Source organism: Schistocerca cancellata, chromosome 11 (genome assembly GCF_023864275.1).
Source record: "Schistocerca cancellata isolate TAMUIC-IGC-003103 chromosome 11, iqSchCanc2.1, whole genome shotgun sequence".
NCBI classification, from domain to species: domain Eukaryota; kingdom Metazoa; phylum Arthropoda; class Insecta; order Orthoptera; family Acrididae; genus Schistocerca; species Schistocerca cancellata.
The window spans coordinates 154,772,043-154,789,869 of record NC_064636.1 but is presented as its reverse complement, the minus strand read 5'-3'; the positions used below and the strand labels follow the sequence as shown (position 1 = coordinate 154,789,869).

The 17,827-nt window shown below is 39.9% G+C and overlaps 1 protein-coding gene across 5 annotated transcripts in view; it reads left to right on the top strand.

The window, feature by feature from the left end:
• LOC126108743 (zinc finger protein 493-like) overlaps positions 1-17,827 on the top strand; it is a 150,327-nt gene that overhangs the window by 71,701 nt on the left and 60,799 nt on the right. The window contains exon 5 of one of the 5 annotated variants that reach the window (XM_049914089.1): positions 17,252-17,350. The exons of the other annotated variants lie outside the window; for them this stretch is intronic. Within the exon in view, the coding sequence (XP_049770046.1) occupies positions 17,252-17,269 (18 nt within the window). The 3' untranslated portion in view covers positions 17,270-17,350. Of the gene's footprint in view, positions 1-17,251; positions 17,351-17,827 lie in introns of those variants that run through there. 5 annotated transcript variants of the gene reach the window in all.

Genomic DNA, 17,827 nt, shown 5'->3' with positions numbered 1-17,827 from the left:
AAAAACTAATTGCATTTGGGACACAATAGATTCTGTACAGGACTCGTGCAAATAGCATCATTCTTAATGCAGTTTTTTATACTCTAAAAAACTAAAACTATACATGAATTGTACAATTTTAAAACATGAGTTTTTCAATCATCATCATCATTTAAGGCTGATTATGCCTTTCAGCATTCAGTCAGGAGCATAGCCCCCTTATAAAATTCCTCCATGGTCCCCTATTCAGTGCTAACATTGGTGCATCTTCTGATGTTAAACCTATTACTTCAAAATCATTCTTAACCGAATCCAGGTACCTTCTCTTTGGTCTGCCCCGACTCCTCCTACCCTCTACTGCTGAACCCATGAGTCTCTTGGGTAACCTTGCTTCTCCCATGCGTGTAACATGACCCACCATCTAAGCCTGTTTTCAATTTTTCATTATATTTCATTTTCTTATCAAATAGACTATTTATCATGCAACACAGTCATAGGACCCAATTCTAAAGATGTAAGCAATATCTGTTGCTTTTTTGAATAATCATTGGTTAGTTTATTAATGTTCAAATTTGTTCAGTTCTAACAAAAAGTGCTGTCGCTTTTGTACTTTGTGAATAAATTGTAGGCTTTGGAATGGGTTTGAAAATCATTACCATAGCTTCTGCATTTTCAGAGATGCCATAGAAATTGTTTTATACCTTTCTCATTTAAAGTTTCTACAGTGACAAACAATCCAGGAGTTATCAGATTAACATGCACATCCTTGCCAGCATCTGTTGCAATTGTGTCTTTAATTGCTTGTTTCGATTCCCTGAAAGAATGATTTTACTCTTCTGAATACCCAGAACATCTTTGATAGGTTGCATCCACAATTATGAGAAGTTGTTTGATTTTTTTTTTTCAAATTAAGGGTTGTTTTGACAAGAATATTATGATACCTTAAGTTAGAAAATAATAATAGTTTTGAAAATGAGCAAAAGGTTTGACCTGAATGTAAGTAATGCTCACTCAGTTGTCTAGAAACCATCTTTCAGTACCATAAAACATGGTTTTTGCTTGAATCTGAGTTTGTGCACATTTATAAAAATCTGTAGATCAGCCAGCATATCATTTTCTGTGTTTCATCTGGTCTCACACTCCTCTCCTCATTGCACCACCAATAGCATCCATCAGAAGTTCACCATGACATGCAGCAAAGAATAACAGTCCATTTCCACTTTAAATACTTTCGAACACAAAGTGGATAATGTGTGCTTGTTTTCAAATAGGGAAGTACAGCCATCTCAACAGATAGTCAACTTTTTTGAGACATGAGATGGTCTTCTTTACATCAGCTCTGATTTGTATGACCACACAGCAACATGTGTTAGATCTCATTAGTGATGATGGCATGATAAAATGTTTCCGCAGCATCCAGGCAAAATCTGTGAAGCCTGAACTTGTTCATGTGATGAATTAGCACTTTAACTTGTCTTCATTAATCAGAGAAACATTATCTACAAAGCCTGTCTGTAGATCTCCAGATTTGAGAGATCCATTTTGCACATGTCCCCAGTTCAGCAGATTGTGAATTTTTAATGAAGGAGTGAAATATAACATTTGCTTATCAATTTCTGACACTGCATCACCAGTGGTACCATTACCCGCTATATATTTTTGTTGCCTGTCAACATCAGTCCATTTGTTTCATTTTATTTTTTTGTCAGTCAACTTCATCATTTAATTTGGAGTGAAATTTAGTAGTTAGTTTTTATGCTTTATACATGAATACATAGTACACATGAATTGACAGTAGTCTACATGTTCCAGTAACTCCTTACCTCATGAAAAAATGCTCTTTTCTGTGTCATTTTTCAGTGCATTCACCAGATAATCAGAGTTGGCATGATACCTTCACACATACATTGAGGTGTATTCGAAACCAACAAAATGTGTAATGCATGAAAGTATTTTTTATTTGTACCATTTGAATGTCTGCCTAAAATTGTTTATAAGCTCCCTGAGCTGAAAATACTATGTAGTGCTTTTGCAAAACTCTCTGCATCTTACTCTTGGGATCTTTAAATAATTTAGTATCCCATCTGTAAGGTGCTTGACAAATTGTCATTTCCGTCGTAAAAAAAAAAATCAACAGTTTGCTTCTCTTCTTCTGAAACTGTGTTATTCAATTTGTGTTGTTAATGTTTGGTTACTAGTTATGGAAGTTATTGCATTGGAACAATTAATTTGTTTGTTACTGCATATTTCCATGTTGGGCTGTCTGAATGTAGCTATCTTTTAACTGATTTTCCTAAATTTTATGGGGATTAGTATTAGGGTTCTGATGACACTCCAGTGACATGAGTGGTTGTGCATTTACTTTCTTTGTACAAACTCTTCACAACTCTTTCTTCCTCTTTTCCTTTATTTTAAATTGAAACATTTGCTAAGTTGCTGTCTTTCCTTTATTCTGAAGTCTTGTGATATTTTCTTGTCTTTTTCTCTACATTGAACCAATTGTAATTGGCTTGCTTAGTTTTGGAAAATCTCTCTCTCTCTCTCTCTCTCTCTCTCTCTCTCTCTCTCCAATTTACTATCCATTATATTTAGCAGAAAGCTAGTATTAATAATGTGTAACAATGCACCAGCCTTCATATACAGATGTATTACTATTTAAAGTATTCAGCAAATGAAACTTTCATTGTTTCATCCACAAAATAATTCCCCCATAAAATCTTTGCTTTACAGCACCATTTTAAAAAAATTGTTTAGGTTAAAGTTAACTAACAAAAAATGTAAACTTTGTTCCTGACCTACCTCCTGTGTAGTAAGAATACTTGATGTTAAATTCTTCTTTGGATTTCACAACTTACCATATTTACTCGAATCTAAGCCGCACTTTTTTTCCGTTTGCTGTAATCCAAAAAACCGCCTGCGGCTTAGAATCGAGTGCAAAGTAAGTGGAAGTTCTGAAAAATGTTGGTAGGTGCCGCCACAACTAACTTCTGCCTTCGAATATGTGTAGCGCTACACGGGCATGCTTTGCAGGCACAAAGATAAATACTGGCGCCAAAACCTCTGCATCAGTAAAAAGAATTTAAAAAAAGGTGGAAGATGAGCTTTTTTCTCCGCCCCGAGTTTCGAACCACTGCATATTCGTACATTATCCGACAAAGTAAATACAAATTCCGTATTGTTCATCTTCGACTGTAGCAGCATTTCCATGTACTACGAAAATCCGACTGGCAAGACTGTTTGGGATGTTTGTCAATATGGCCAACTCTACGTTCTGAATTTTTTCCTACCTGTCAGAAGAGATGGTTGCTAATAGGAATTTTTATGAATTGTGAATCACACGCAGTATTCTCTTCACCATAAGAATAATACGAATATAAACATTTTACCATGCATTCTTTCGTATTTGCTGCTATCTCATTTAAATCCTGTCTGCCTAATAAAATACGAAACTAGAGTGAGACAACAACAAACGCGGAAGAATATACATATTACATATCATGTAATGTTTTTATTTGTATTATTCTTATGCCTAATAGTGATACAGTCAGAATTGAAGCACGGCAATTGACTAGATTTTTAAATCTAAGATGACTAATTTCTGTGCAGAATATAATGTACTAAGGAAGCGCCTGTAAAGATTTTGAAACTGAGAAAAATTTTTGCTAAACTCTCGTTCAGAACATCTTCTATCATACGCAGCCTATTATTTGGTTCTTGTTGACCATTACCAAAGAAAGCAGCAGTGTAAGTAACAACACATAGCAGTCTCTTGTCATTGTTTCGATAGTGAGACGATTCCTCCCTCTTTTTTTTTTAATTGTAAGCGCCTAAGCGGCGGTAGCGCGCACAAAAGCAAGCCATGCCGCGAACGGTGACAGGTCGTAAACACTCATTATCAGAATGCGACAAACAATGCATGACAGTACAGTAATGCATTTTCAGCTTAGAGTGACGTAAACACCTATAACAAAGAGAACGGCACTTATCACATCAAAGAAAAATAATCAATCAATTCAAACCAGACGAAGCACGTGAAAAAAGAACGGTACCCGTATAAATACGGACGGAGCGACTGACGCCTAGCAATGGCTACCTGGTGCAGCTTAACTGCTAAGCTTACGACTCAAACCAAACTACTGTAGCTGTATCGTCATTTATTCGACCTAAATTGTGTCTCATATTACAATGGACCAACTTTGTTTCGATTTGGAGGTGTGGCCTAAAACTTTTCTCACCTCTTGAATTTCGAGTCTCAAACTTAAGGTGCGGCTTAGATTCGGGAAAATTTTTTTCCTTGATTTCGAGTCTCATTTTTCAGGTGCGGCTTAGATTCGAGTGCGGCTTAGATTCGAGTAAATACGGTAATCACCTTTTTTAGTTCCATATCTGGCATCAAACATGATGAATTTTAATTCCTTTAACACTGTAGCAAAACAAAATCTATTTTGTAACATAATCTGTGTAGTTCAAGGCAGCCCACAGGAAGTGTCATACTGATCAGTATGATAGGTATGTATTTCCTATCACTGTAACTCTACTTCTAGCTTTCAAAAAATAGATGTGGGAAATTATTTGCCTTTTTCCTCCTCTGACAGGAAAATAGATATCACAGATCTACATCTACATTTATACTTCGCAAGCCACCCAACGGTGTGTGGCGGAGGGCACTTTAGGTGCCATTGTCATTACCTCCCTTTCCTGTTCCAGTCGCGTATGGTTTGCGGGAAGAACGACTGTCTGAAAGCCTCTGTGCGCGCTCTAATCTCTCTAATTTTACATTCGTGATCTCCTCGGGAGGTATAAGTAGGGGGAAGCAATATATTCGATACCTCATCCAGTAACGCATCCTCTCGAAACCTGGCGAGCAAGCTACACCGCGATGCAGAGCGCCTCTCTTGCAGAGTCTGCCACTTGAGTTTGTTAAACATCTCCGTAACGCTATCACGGTTACCAAATAACCCTGTGACGAAACGCGCCGCTCTTCTTTGGATCTTCTCTATCTCCTCCGTCAGTCCGATCTGGTGCGGAACCCACACTGATGAGCAATACTCAAGTATAGGTCGAACGAGTGTTTTGTAAACCACCTCCTTTGTTGATGGACTACATTTTCTAAGGACTCTCTGAATGAATCTCAACCTGGTACCCGCCTTACCAACAATTAATTTTATATGATCAATCCACTTCAAATCGTTCCGCACGCATACTCCCAGATATTTTACAGAAGTAACTGCTACCAGTGTTTGTTCCGCTAACATATAATCATACAATAAAGGATCCTTCTTTCTATGTATTCTCAATACATTACATTTGTCTATGTTAAGGGTCAGTTGCCACTCCCTGCACCAAGTGCCTATCCGCTGCAGATCTTCCTGCATTTCGCTACAATTTTCTAATGTTGCAACTTCTCTGTATACTACAGCATCATCCGCGAAAAGCCGCATGGAACTTCCGACACTATTTACTAGGTCATTTATATATATTGTGAAAAGCAATGGTCCCATAACACTCCCCTGTGGCACGCCAGTGGTTACTTTAACGTTTGTAGACGTCTCTCCGTTGATAACAACATGCTGTGTTCTGTTTGCTAAAAACTCTTCAATCCAGCCACACAGCTGGTCTGATATTCCGTAGGCTCTTACTTTATCAGGCGACAGTGCGGAACTGTATCGAACGCCTTCCGGAAGTCAAGAAAAATAGCATCTACCTGGGAGACTGTATCTAATATTTTCTGGGTCTCATGAACAAATAGAGCGAGTTGGGTCTCTCACGATCGCTGTTTCCGGAATCCATGTTGATTCCTACATAGTAGATTCTGAGTTTCCAAAAACGACATGATACTCGAGCAAAAAACATGTTCCAAAATTCTACAACAGATCGACGTCAGAGATATAGGTCTATAGTTTTGCACATCTGCTTGACGACCCTTCTTGAAGACTGGGACTACCTGTGCTCTTTTCCAATCATTTGGAACCTTCTGTTCCTCTAGAGACTTGCGGTACACGGCTGTTAGAAGGGGGCAAGTTCTTTCGCGTACTCTGTGTAGAATCGAATTGGTATCCCGTCAGGTCCAGTGGACTTTCCTCTGTTGAGTGATTCCAGTTGCTTTTCTATTCCTTGGACACTTATTTTGATGTCCGCCATTTTTTCGTTTGTGCGAGGATTTAGAGAAGGAACTGCAGTGCGGTCTTCCTCTGTGAAACAGCTTTGGAAAAAGGTGTTTAGTATTTCAGCTTTACACTTGTCATCCTCTGTTTCAATGCCATCATCATCCTGGAGTGTCTGGACATGCTGTTTCGAGCCACTTACTGATTTAATGTAAGACCAGAACTTCCTAGGATTTTCTGTCAAGTCGGTACCTAGTATTTTACTTTCGAATTCACTAAACGCTTCACACATAGCCCTCCTTATGCTAACTTTGACATCGTTTAGCTTCTGTTTGTCTGAGAGGTTTTGGCTGCGTTTAAATTTGGAGTGAAGCTCTCTTTGCTTTCGCAGTAATTTCCTAACTTTGTTGTTGTACCATGGTGGGTTTTTCCCGTCCCTCACAGTTTTACTCGGCACGTACCTGTCTAAAATGCATTTTACGATTGCCTTGAACTTTTTCCATAAACACTCAACATTGTCAGTGTCGGAAAAGAAATTTTCGTTTTGATCTGTTAGGTAGCCTGAAATCTGCCTTCTATTACTCTTGCTAAACAGATAAACCTTCCTCCCTTTTTTTATATTCCTATCAACTTCCATATTCGGGGATGCTGCAACGGCCTTATGATCACTGATTCCCTGTTCTGCGCTTACAGAGTCGAAAAGTTCGGGTCTGTTTGTTATCAGTAGGTCCAAAATGTTATCTCCACGAGTCGGTTCTCTGTTTAATTGCTCGAGGTAATTTTCGGATAGTGCACTCAGTATAATGTCACTCGATGCTCTGTCCCTACCACCCGTCCTAAACATGTGAGTGTCCCAGTCTATATCTGGTAAATTGAAATCTCCACCTAAGACTATAACATGCTGAGAAAATTTATGTGAAATGTATTCCAAATTTTCTCTCAGCTGTTCTGCCACTAATGCTGCTGAGTCGGGGGGTCGGTAAAAGGAGCCAATTATTAACCTAGCTCGGTTGTTGAGTGTAACCTCCACCCATAATAATTCACAGGAACTATCCACTTCCACTTCACTACAGGATAAACTACTACTAACAGCAACGAACACTCCACCACCAGTTGCATGCAATCTATCCTTTCTAAACACCGTCCGTACGTTTGTAAAAATTTCGGCAGAATTTATCTCTGGCTTCAGCCAGCTTTCTGTACCTATAACGATTTCAGCTTCTGTGCTTTCTGTCAGCGCTTGAAGTTCCGGTACTTCACCAACGCAGCTTCGACAGTTTACAATTACAATACCGATTGCTGCTTGGTCCCCGCATGTCCTGACTTTGCCCCGCACCCGTTGAGGCTGTTGCCCTTTCTGTACTTGCCCGAGGCCATCTAACCTAAAAAAACGCCCAGCCCATGCCATACAACCCCTGCTACCCATGTAACCGCTTGTTGCGTGTAGTGGACTCCTGACCTATCCAGCGGAACCCGAAACCCCACCACCCTATGGCGCAAGTTGAGGAATCTGCAGCCCACACGGTCGCAGAACCGTCTCAGCCTCTGATTCAGACCCTCCACTCGGCTCTGTACCAAAGGTCCGCAGTCAGTCCTGTCGACGATGCTGTAGATGGTGAGCTCTGCTTTCATCCCGCTAGCGAGACTGGCAGTCTTCACCAAATCAGATAGCCGCTGGAAGCCAGAGAGGATTTCCTCCGATCCATAGCGACACACATCATTGGTGTCGACATGAGCGACCACCTGCAGATGGGTGCACCCTGTACCCTTCATGGCATCCGGAAGGACCCTTTCCACATCTGGAATGACTCCCCCCGGTATGCACATGGAGTGCACTTTGGTTTTCTTCCCCTCCCTTGCTGCCATATCCCTAAGGGGCCCCATTACGCGCCTGACGTTGGAGCTCCCAACTACCAGTAAGCCCACCCTCTGCGACCGCCCGGATCTTGCAGACTGAGGGGCAAACTCTGGAACAGGACAAGCAGCCATTTCAGGCTGAAGATCAGTATCAGCCTGAGACAGAGCCTGAAACCGGTTCGTCAGACAAACTGGAGAGGCCTTCCGCTCAGCCCTCCGGAATGTCTTCCGCCCTCTGCCACACCTTGAGACGACCTCCCACTCTACCACAGGTGAGGGATCAGCCTCAATGCGGGCAGTATCCCGGGCAACCACAGTCGTAGTCCGATCGGGGGATGCGTGGGATGAGCTGTCTGTCCCCGACAAACTCCCATCCGGACCCCCACAGTGATGACCATTGGCAACAGCCTCAAGCTGTGTGACCAAAGCCAACACTGCCTGAAGCTGGGAGCGAAGGGATCCCAACTCAGCCTGCATCTGAACACAGCAGTTGCAGTCCCTATCCATGCTAAAAACTGTTGTGCAAAGAACGTCTGAACTAATCTACAGAGAGCGCAAACAAATCGACACAAAATTTAAACGGTTATTAAAATACAAGATTGCCTAGTAAATGCAGTAATGCTGCCACTTGTGCACTGCTGACACACTGCTCGGCAGCGGAAGGAGACTTACGCGATTTTACACTATTCAGGTACTAAAACGTGATGCTAAAACTCTCAAATACTATAATACGCCCAAAATTTATGAATTAAACAATGCAAGTACCAAAAACACGCAAAGAAATTAAGAATTAAACTATGTAACAAGTGAGTGAGCTAGGAGTATACGACTTGCTGCTGCAGCTGCTTATCCAACGGCGGCAGGGAGCACACTGACTGTGACCAACCGACACTGGCCGTTCAAAACAAAAACAGAAGACAGACGACTACGCGAATTTACACTATTCAGGTGCTAAAACGCGATGCTACAACTCTCAAATACTATAATACGCCAGAAATTTATGATTTAAACAATGCAAGTACCAAAAACACGCAAAGAAATTAAGAATTAAACTATGTAACAAATGAATGAGCTAGGAGTATACGACTTGCTGCTGCAGCTGCTTATCCAACGGCGGCAGGGAGCAGGGAAGCCTGAGGCAAAAACAAAGATAAAGCTTAGAAAATTATATTTTACTCTCGGGCTTACATTCTGGAATGGCTCAAAACTACACATTTGTCAGACAACATGGCTGGCCTTCACTTCACTTCACTTCAAGAGTTAGTAATAGATACAGGAAGGTTAGGACAGAAGGGTAGGTCACAGAGACCCAGAGTGTCACTCACAAGGAAACATCATGTTTGCTCTTATATTTTAGAGAGAACAAAATCATACCATATTTTATGGAGTAAGACATTTTTTTTCTTCGAAAAATTGCCTAAAAATTTCTGGTGTATCTTATACTCATAACTAATATAAAAATAGCCAATGAAATTTTAAAATTTAAATATGATATTGTAGGGCTACAGGAAATAAGATTGCAGGGGAATAGACAGATAGATAAACCTAAGTACTCATTGGTATATAGTGGACCACAAGAAAGAACAGGCCAACTTGGTACAGGTTTTATAATAACTAGAGAAGTTAGGAAAAGCCTTCTAGAATTTGAACCCATAAATGAAAGGATGTGCAGACTCATACTAAAAGGTAAATTTAGGAATATCTCAATAGTTAATTCACATGCACCAACAGAGGAAAAGAGGATATAATTAAAGAACAGTTCTACGAAGACTTGGAAAAAGTATGTTGTGCAGTACCTAAATATGACCTGATGCTAGTAATAGATTTTAATGCAAAAATAGGGAGGAATGAACATCCATATGGAGTTTCTGGAAAATATTCACTACATGAAGAAAACAATGATAACGGAGACTTACTATGCCAATTTGCAGCAAGGAATAATATGATTATTAAAAGTACCCGCTTTCCACACAAAAGGATCCATCTGGGTACTTGGAAGTCTGCAGCCAATGGAGTAGTCAATCAGATTGACCATATTTTAGTGATTGCACGCCACTCCACGTTAGTTACAGATGTACGGAGCTGCAGAGGACCAAACTGTGATTCAGACCACTTTGTCATAAAATTAGTCTTGAGAGAGAAACTGTCACTAACAAATGGCAACAGAATGGAAGATGATGAAATGGAATACAAACTGAACATCCCTGATGAAGTACTAAGCAGAAAGTTGAGCAATGAAGAGACCACAGTAGGAGTAGATGAAAGGTGGAACAGGTTTGAAAAAGCCATTAAGGATGCTGCAGAGGAAATAATAGGCATAAGAAGGAACAGAAGAACCCAGGAGTGGTTTGATGAAGATTGCAGGTCAGCAATAGAGGAAAAGAACAGGGCAAGAACAAAAGTGCTACAGAGAGAAACCAGAAATAATGTGGAACAATATAGAGAATTAAGGAGAAGAGCTAACACAGTGCAAGAGAAAGAAAAGAAAGTGGAATCAGAAGAAATTTCAAGAACTAGAAGAACTAAAGGAACAGAGTGAAATAAGAAAGTTCTTTCATGCCATAGGCAAAATGAAGAATAGATTCCAACCAAAAACAGTGGCCTGTTCCAGTAAAGATGGGAAAATAAGGGAGGAAGAACAGATAGTGGGAAGATGGGCAGGTTATTTCAAAGATACACTAAGCACCAGCCTAGAAGATGAAGAGACAGCCACACAGAAGAGAAGAGTGGAGCTGGAAGTTTACAATGAAACCAATGAGGCAAGAAAGCCAACACTACAAGATGTCTCCCAGGCTGTGCACAAGTCAAAAAGCAATCGAGCCCATGGGGAAGACAGCATAATTGCTGAATTAATAAATACTGATTGTGAGGCTGTAATAAAGGAACTGCGCACATTCATATCAGATATATGGGAAACAGAAACTATGCCAGATAATTGGAAAATTGGAGTAATAGTCCCCATTCATAAGAAAGGGGACCGAACAGCATGTGAAAACTGTAGAGGCGTAACACTCCTAAGTACGGCTTATAAGATCTTCACAAGTGTATTAAATGAAAGGATAAAGAAGTGTGCAGAAGGCATACTAGGGGCATATCAGTGTAGCTTTTGACCAGGCAGAGGAACAACTGATCAAATATTTGTGATAAGACAAATGATGAAAAAGTTCTATGAATATGATATAGATCTGCATTTCCTATTCATCGATTTCAGACAAGTCTTTGACAGCATAAATCGGCAATAACTATACAGAGTACTGAAAAAAGTTGGTTTATGTGCTAAATTAATAACACTAATCAGACTGACAATGACGGAAACAAGAGCAAAAGTAAAGGTTCTTAGCAGAACGAATGAAAGCTTTGACTTTAATAAAGGTGTGAAACAAGGGGATAGTCTCTCCACTGTCCTATGCAATATAGCCCTGCATAATGTAGTAAATAAAATCAACAAAAGAGGCACCATATTTATGAAAACTAGCCAGATATGTGCATACGCTGATGACATTACTATAGTAGGAAGAAATACCAATACACTCCTAGAAACATACTGGGCAATGGAAACAGAAGCCTTAAAAATTGGCCTCAGAGTAAATGAAAACAAAACGAAAAATATGGTTATGTCCCAATCTGACGCCAGAAGAATCCCTAAAAACCTAAACATCAATGGGAAATGCTTCAATGGAGTGTCCTCTTTTAACTACTTGGGAGCCCTAATAACAAATGACAACAGTATTGGAAAGGCTATAAGGGAAAGAATACAAGCAGGAAACAGAGCTTACTTTACAAATATGCAGCTTTACAAAAATAGCCTTGTTACAAGAAAAACTAAACTGCTAATATATAATTCCCTAGTCTGCCCAGTTATCACATGCAGCTCAGAGGTATGGACATTGACAGAACACGATAAAAATGCACTAAGAAGCATTGAGCGGAAAATACTACGCAAAATCTATGGGCCAATAAGTGAGGAAGAAGGCTGGAGAATATGCTACAATGCTGAATTACAAGAGTTAATACAAGGCAGGGGGGACATAGTAAAATTTGTGAAACCACAGCGAATATGATGGCTAGGACACTTGGAGAAAATTGCAGAGGATAGAGTTCTGAAGAAAATGATGAAAGGTATGATCCATTCAGTCAGGCGAAAAGGGAGACCTAGAAGAAGATGGATCGACGAGGTAAAAATGGATATCACCAAATGGGAGTCCGGGGGTGAAGAAGAGCAGCAAATAACCAAGAAGTGTGGAGGAAAATTGTTGAAGGAACCAAGGCTCACCATGGGCTGTAGCGCTACTACATAACAAGAATATAAATATGTCCAATGTTTGATTTAAAATTCCCGACAGGCTTAAAAAGGGCCATATATTCAATGCTGTGGGAAACCTCTCTCTATCTGGCAACACTGGATTCAACTGGCAGCAGCAGTGCACTGATGCGATGAACACGAGTTGTGGAGCTTCACGAGCTTACTAACACTCTCCCCCTCCTGCCCTGCCATCACAGATCCAGAACACAGTCTAGCTTATGATGTGTCACTGCAGTCTACAGTGCCAGTGAACTTGAACTGAAAGTGATTTGTTTTATCAGAAGCAGAAGAGTATTTCTTTAGTACTTTCCTAGTGGAAAAAATAGAGGTTTCATATGATGTGGGCTATAAATTGAAGGTAATATCATAAGCAGAACAATATGGAAACAGAGCAGCTGAGTGTCATTTTGGTCCTCCTCCAACAGATAGAGCCATTCGTCATTGGTTTGCTCGTAAGGAAGGACTGAAAAAAAGACTACATGTGCAAACTGAGGACTGAGTGCAAAATGCTCAAAACTCCACTGGGGTCAAAAATTAAATCAACAAATCACAACTTCCTTGTCTTGTGTTTAATTCACAATACAATCCTACAAATTGTCAACCAGAAGACCGTACAGTCGCGTTCTGCATGGAAGATAACATTCCTGCCATATGACAACTATACCAATGTTGTCAGGGCCCCTATGAAATGAGATAGTGTTTGTTGAGTAGCCCCACATCCACAAATGTCATGTACACAGCCATATACAGTGCAATATGACATGGAGAATATGCGTACCAGACTCAGCAATGGAGTGCCATAGAAAGAAAGGAAGCAGGACGTCAAAAATTTATATGGCGTGATAGCTTAGTGTGAATCGTTCAGTTGTTTCTTGGATGTGGTGACAGTTCATAGCGACAGAAACTGTATCCCAAATTCCAGGGCAGGGCTGACCATGTGTGACTTCAGATGAGTGGACTGTTATTTGGCTGTAAGCTCACAACAGACCACCTTGTTACTGCACGGGAAATGGCATGTGAGCTCCTGCGTCTGCTGGGTGTGTTGTATGAAGGCAAACTGTGTACAGATGGCTTTGACAGAGTGACCTTCGTCAGAGACCTGCTGTATGTGTACCTTTGACACATCTTAACAGAAGGCAATGTGTAGAATGAGCAGGCACCTTGCTTGTCACTCAGGGCAGGCTGCCCTGTCTTGTGTTCGAATGGTGGACCTCGTGCTGCATTCTGCGATATCACTGGGTGTCACAGGCGTGTGGCATAGGCTGTGATAGTGGGACAAGAATCATGTAGTATACGAACTGCTGAGTACTTCTCCACTCCAGACTGTTTTTTAAGGGTTTAAGGCATGTATTATAAATACTTTTGTGGTGGGAAGTGGGAAAAAGCTTCCATCTAGCAAGTTGCAGGAGTGGCTGTTGCTATACTATGCCCAGCTGGCTCTGCTTTGCAAAGCAAGTAGGCCATGTTTTGCTTTGTAATTCATAACACTCTCACCCATCTGCAGGTGGCTCTGTTTCAACTCACTTCTGCTCTGGCATAATTTTTGACCATTTATGGTCGATAAGCTGCATTGGCCTTCTTCTTATCATTACTCTGTCCCTCGGGTTGACCAAACCATACTACCCATTACACCAGAGCTACTGGTGACCAGTATTTCCAGCCTTATTTTGCCTCTTAAATATCATTCTACAAATTAGTTACCTTAACTCTTTCACGGAATGTTATACATTTCCTTAGGTCCCCTTGTCCTACACCTGAACTCAACCACCATGGAACTTACTTCATTACTATGCTTCTTGCACAGTTTTTTCTAACTCTATACTCCCCACTTAAAAGCGAAAATAAATCTATTATTCTTCATACTATATCACTGTGCATTCTGCTTCATTCTGCTTCTTTCTGCTTCTTTTATGCTTGTGTTATCCAACCCAGTGTAATCTGAACTATGGCTGGGTCCAAACTCAGTCGTGTTCTTTGTCTTCTATGTTCCAAAAGAACACCAGGCTCAGCAGAACAAGTGCCACTGCAGTAGTTGGTATGACAATAGTCAGTGTTGTCTTTTTCAGGTGCTGATTTTCACAATATGAATTTACATGCTACAATAAGGTTTCTGGGGAGACTGGTCCCTCCTGTTGGTTCTGAAGTGTGTTTATAGATTACATTAATTCTGGACCTACAGTTTGATTCAAGCTGATTAGATTTGTGGTAGGTGGTATTTCCATGGGCTCCTCTGCCCAGTACAAATGCAGCTGGGAAATACTCAAGGGAGTTATCTGTGAAATCATGGCAGACAGGCAGAATTAGGCCCCATTATGTTGCACATTGTTCCACTTAATAAGAAAGCATTTACTTTCCATTCTAGTCTCTTTGCTGATGTACCCCTCTGCTTCTTGAAACAACTAGCTGTTACTACCATCTTGACAAAGCTAGAGTACAACCATTGTGCCTTGACCTGCTGAAAGTACAATTCTGGCTTGACCATTTCTTTATTGCATTCCTTTTCCTCATTTGCCCCATTAACAGTTTCACTGTACAGTAATGCTGCCCCACTCATATTACCATACCCAGACAGACGGTGATTTTTTCCCAGTGGCATTTTTGTAATGTTGCTTCCTCCATTTCTACTTATCTTCCTTTGTCTTTTGCAGTTAATAACAGTTGCCGAGATTTTACTCTCACAAATTTCCCCACTACTTCCCTCTTAAAGAGTTATGCACAAATTATGTAGCACTCATGATGTGCTTGTTTCCCTGCTACTGTTACAGAAATGTAAATGTAAACTTTTCTTCTATAAGTTCTCTCACTGATGGTGAGTCTACTCCAAATTAATGGGCAAGTCTTTGTGCTCAGGTTCCAAAACCATCATTAACTTTGATGTTAGTTTCTTCTATCTTTCCTTGGACCCTTATATACTGACCTTCTTGTAACAAATTTACTCCTAGCTGAAACGCTGCCTTCTATGGACTGCAATCATTTTATCATTACTGCTTTCCTGTCTAGGACTTCTACTTGAGTTTGTAGTTCCCTGATATTTTGAGTAATATGTAATACTGCTACTCTTCTGCTTCAGCTATCTGCATTGCCATGCTTTTACTCAGTTTCATGCATGAGTTCAAAGTCAAATTTGCTTAGTCTTGCTGCCCATCATGTCAACCATTTTAATGCCACATTATGTGTTATTACTCTAAATGTATTACGATTACTCTAAATGTATTACGATAACAGATAAAATTTGAAATACGTGAGTCTATAAATAAGGTTAACATCTCATTCTCTATTGTGGGATAATTTCATTCTTCACAATTCAGCTGCCTTGACCGTAAGCTACTGGATGTTCTACACATCCCACTTCTTCTGATAACACACAGCCTGGTGTGTGGTTTTATGCATCACATAGTAAAACAAATTCTCGCTTAAAATCTGGAAATGCCAGAATTGGACTGTTTTAGTTAAGCACCAAAGTCATGAACCATGTGGGATGGACCTGGTGCAAGGTGTGGTTCAGCCTAAATAGTTTCCTGTCCAATTAAACTTGTGATGCTTGAAGAAGGTGTGGAATGCAAACTAGTTATATGGTCTGACCACCATGTTGGGCAGAACAATAACTGAAGAGTTTTAGCATTTCCTTTCTGTCTGGTCAACTGCAAGTACTGTGGAGAACTACATAAAAAGTTTGTGTGTTCGAGTCGTAGTTTCCTACCTTGTGACAGGAACTTTGCAATGATCGAGGAAATAAAAGTGTCAAAATTTACGGCTCCTTTAGAATGGAAGCATGTCAGTGCTTAGGCCTGTGTAGAACATTCAAAACTGACTTCAGGAGGTGACGGAAGACTTCAAGGGCATAGGATCCATTGAGCTGGTTCACAAAACGCCACCAGATTTGAAAATTACTGGTGTGCTCTGGTTGAAGTTATGCAGTGACGATCCTTGAGGCATAAGCATACTCCATCCATGTGAAAGACATTTTACTTTGAAACATGGTTGTGAACGTGAAGTAAAGAAATTCTGATGCCTTGGGGTTTTTGGTTGCTTTACAATGGGGTACTGAAACTTGTCAGGAGAAGAAAAGGGATCTATTGGACGTGACGAAATACATGGAATCAAAATACAGGCATTTTATGAAAACATGCAGTGTGCCATCTGAGTGTAATGTGCCAGATTTGGGTCTCAACTTGATAACAAACTCGTGTTCTATTGCTTTCTTAAGATCTAAGTAATCAGTTTACGATAAATATCAGTTTGTATCTTGTTATAAATTTCTGATTTAAAACTTTCAGATTCTAGGCAACCTTATCATTAGAGTAGAGAGAGTGATCTGCTGTAATGCTGTATATCAGTTGCTATACACTGTCTTTCCATTTTAATAGTTATTTATTTTCTAAAACCTATGCTGAGCGCAATTATAAAAAGCACAACCAACTATTTTCAACAGTCTGCATCTGCAAACAGTACATATCTGCTATAATATTATTAATGGTTTTTGTCGATTTCCTAAAAACTCCAGAATGTGCCATACAGCATTATTCATGCACATGCTTCATTTTGCTATGATTATGTGCCTCTATCAGGTGACATTAATTGTGAATATGATAGATTGGCGCCTTAGTTAGTAGAAAACTTTCATGGCCTCTGAGACATTTGATAAGCTGCCGTTAGAGAAGGAACAAGTTCAGTGTAATATGAGCAGTATTGTACAGCCATCTCATATGATCCAGTTGCCCTTTTTTTCTATTAAGAGGCTACACAGTAGAAAATCAACAGAAATTGATCATCTCAAAATCTGTCATTTTGATGTTGGTGCTGGTACTGAAAGGACAAACTCCATTACAAAATTCCATGATGAAAATGATTTGGAAGGGCTAATTGAATATTTTGGCCTTGTCTGTTATCTTCAGTGTGTGTGCGCCAATAGCATTACTGACTCTGTGAGCTGACCCCTTGCTTGAGAAAATTCACTCAAGATGTATAATATTGAAGTTCTGAAATTGGTCCTATGATGTGTTTTCAGGCTGGTGAACACAGCTGATGGTGGAATGTACCTCTACAGTCCCATGCATAGGTCAGGCCCATCCAGCACTGAGTATATACCCTGATAACAACACTAGCTGTCTACTGTAAATTTTGTCAGTCAAGCAACATCTAAAAGTATAAAGTTAGGCATATATTTCAATAGTTAATGCATAATTAAACAAGTTACTTAAACAGATGTTAAATGCAGTGGAAAGGAAATAATAAGGAAATGTAAACACAGTGGCAAAGTTAAGCTGAATACTGTATGCTGTCAGTGTAAGACACTAAAATAGAAATGGCCATACTTATAATCAATGAATTATATAGGTTTACATAGGAAGCTTAAATACTAAATGCAGTTAAATTGTGTGACTAAGAATACTTGGCGGATTCCTCAGCTACACAAGCTACTGTGACATCAGAACTAAAATCTAAGTTTCAACTATGTGTTAATATAAATTGATCAGTGATGCTGTGTCACTGTCCATCAAAGTACAGAAAAAAAAAGAACTATCAGTTGTGCAAAGTCAAAGTTCTTCAGTTTCAAAAACATAAATGAATTGAATGTAATGAG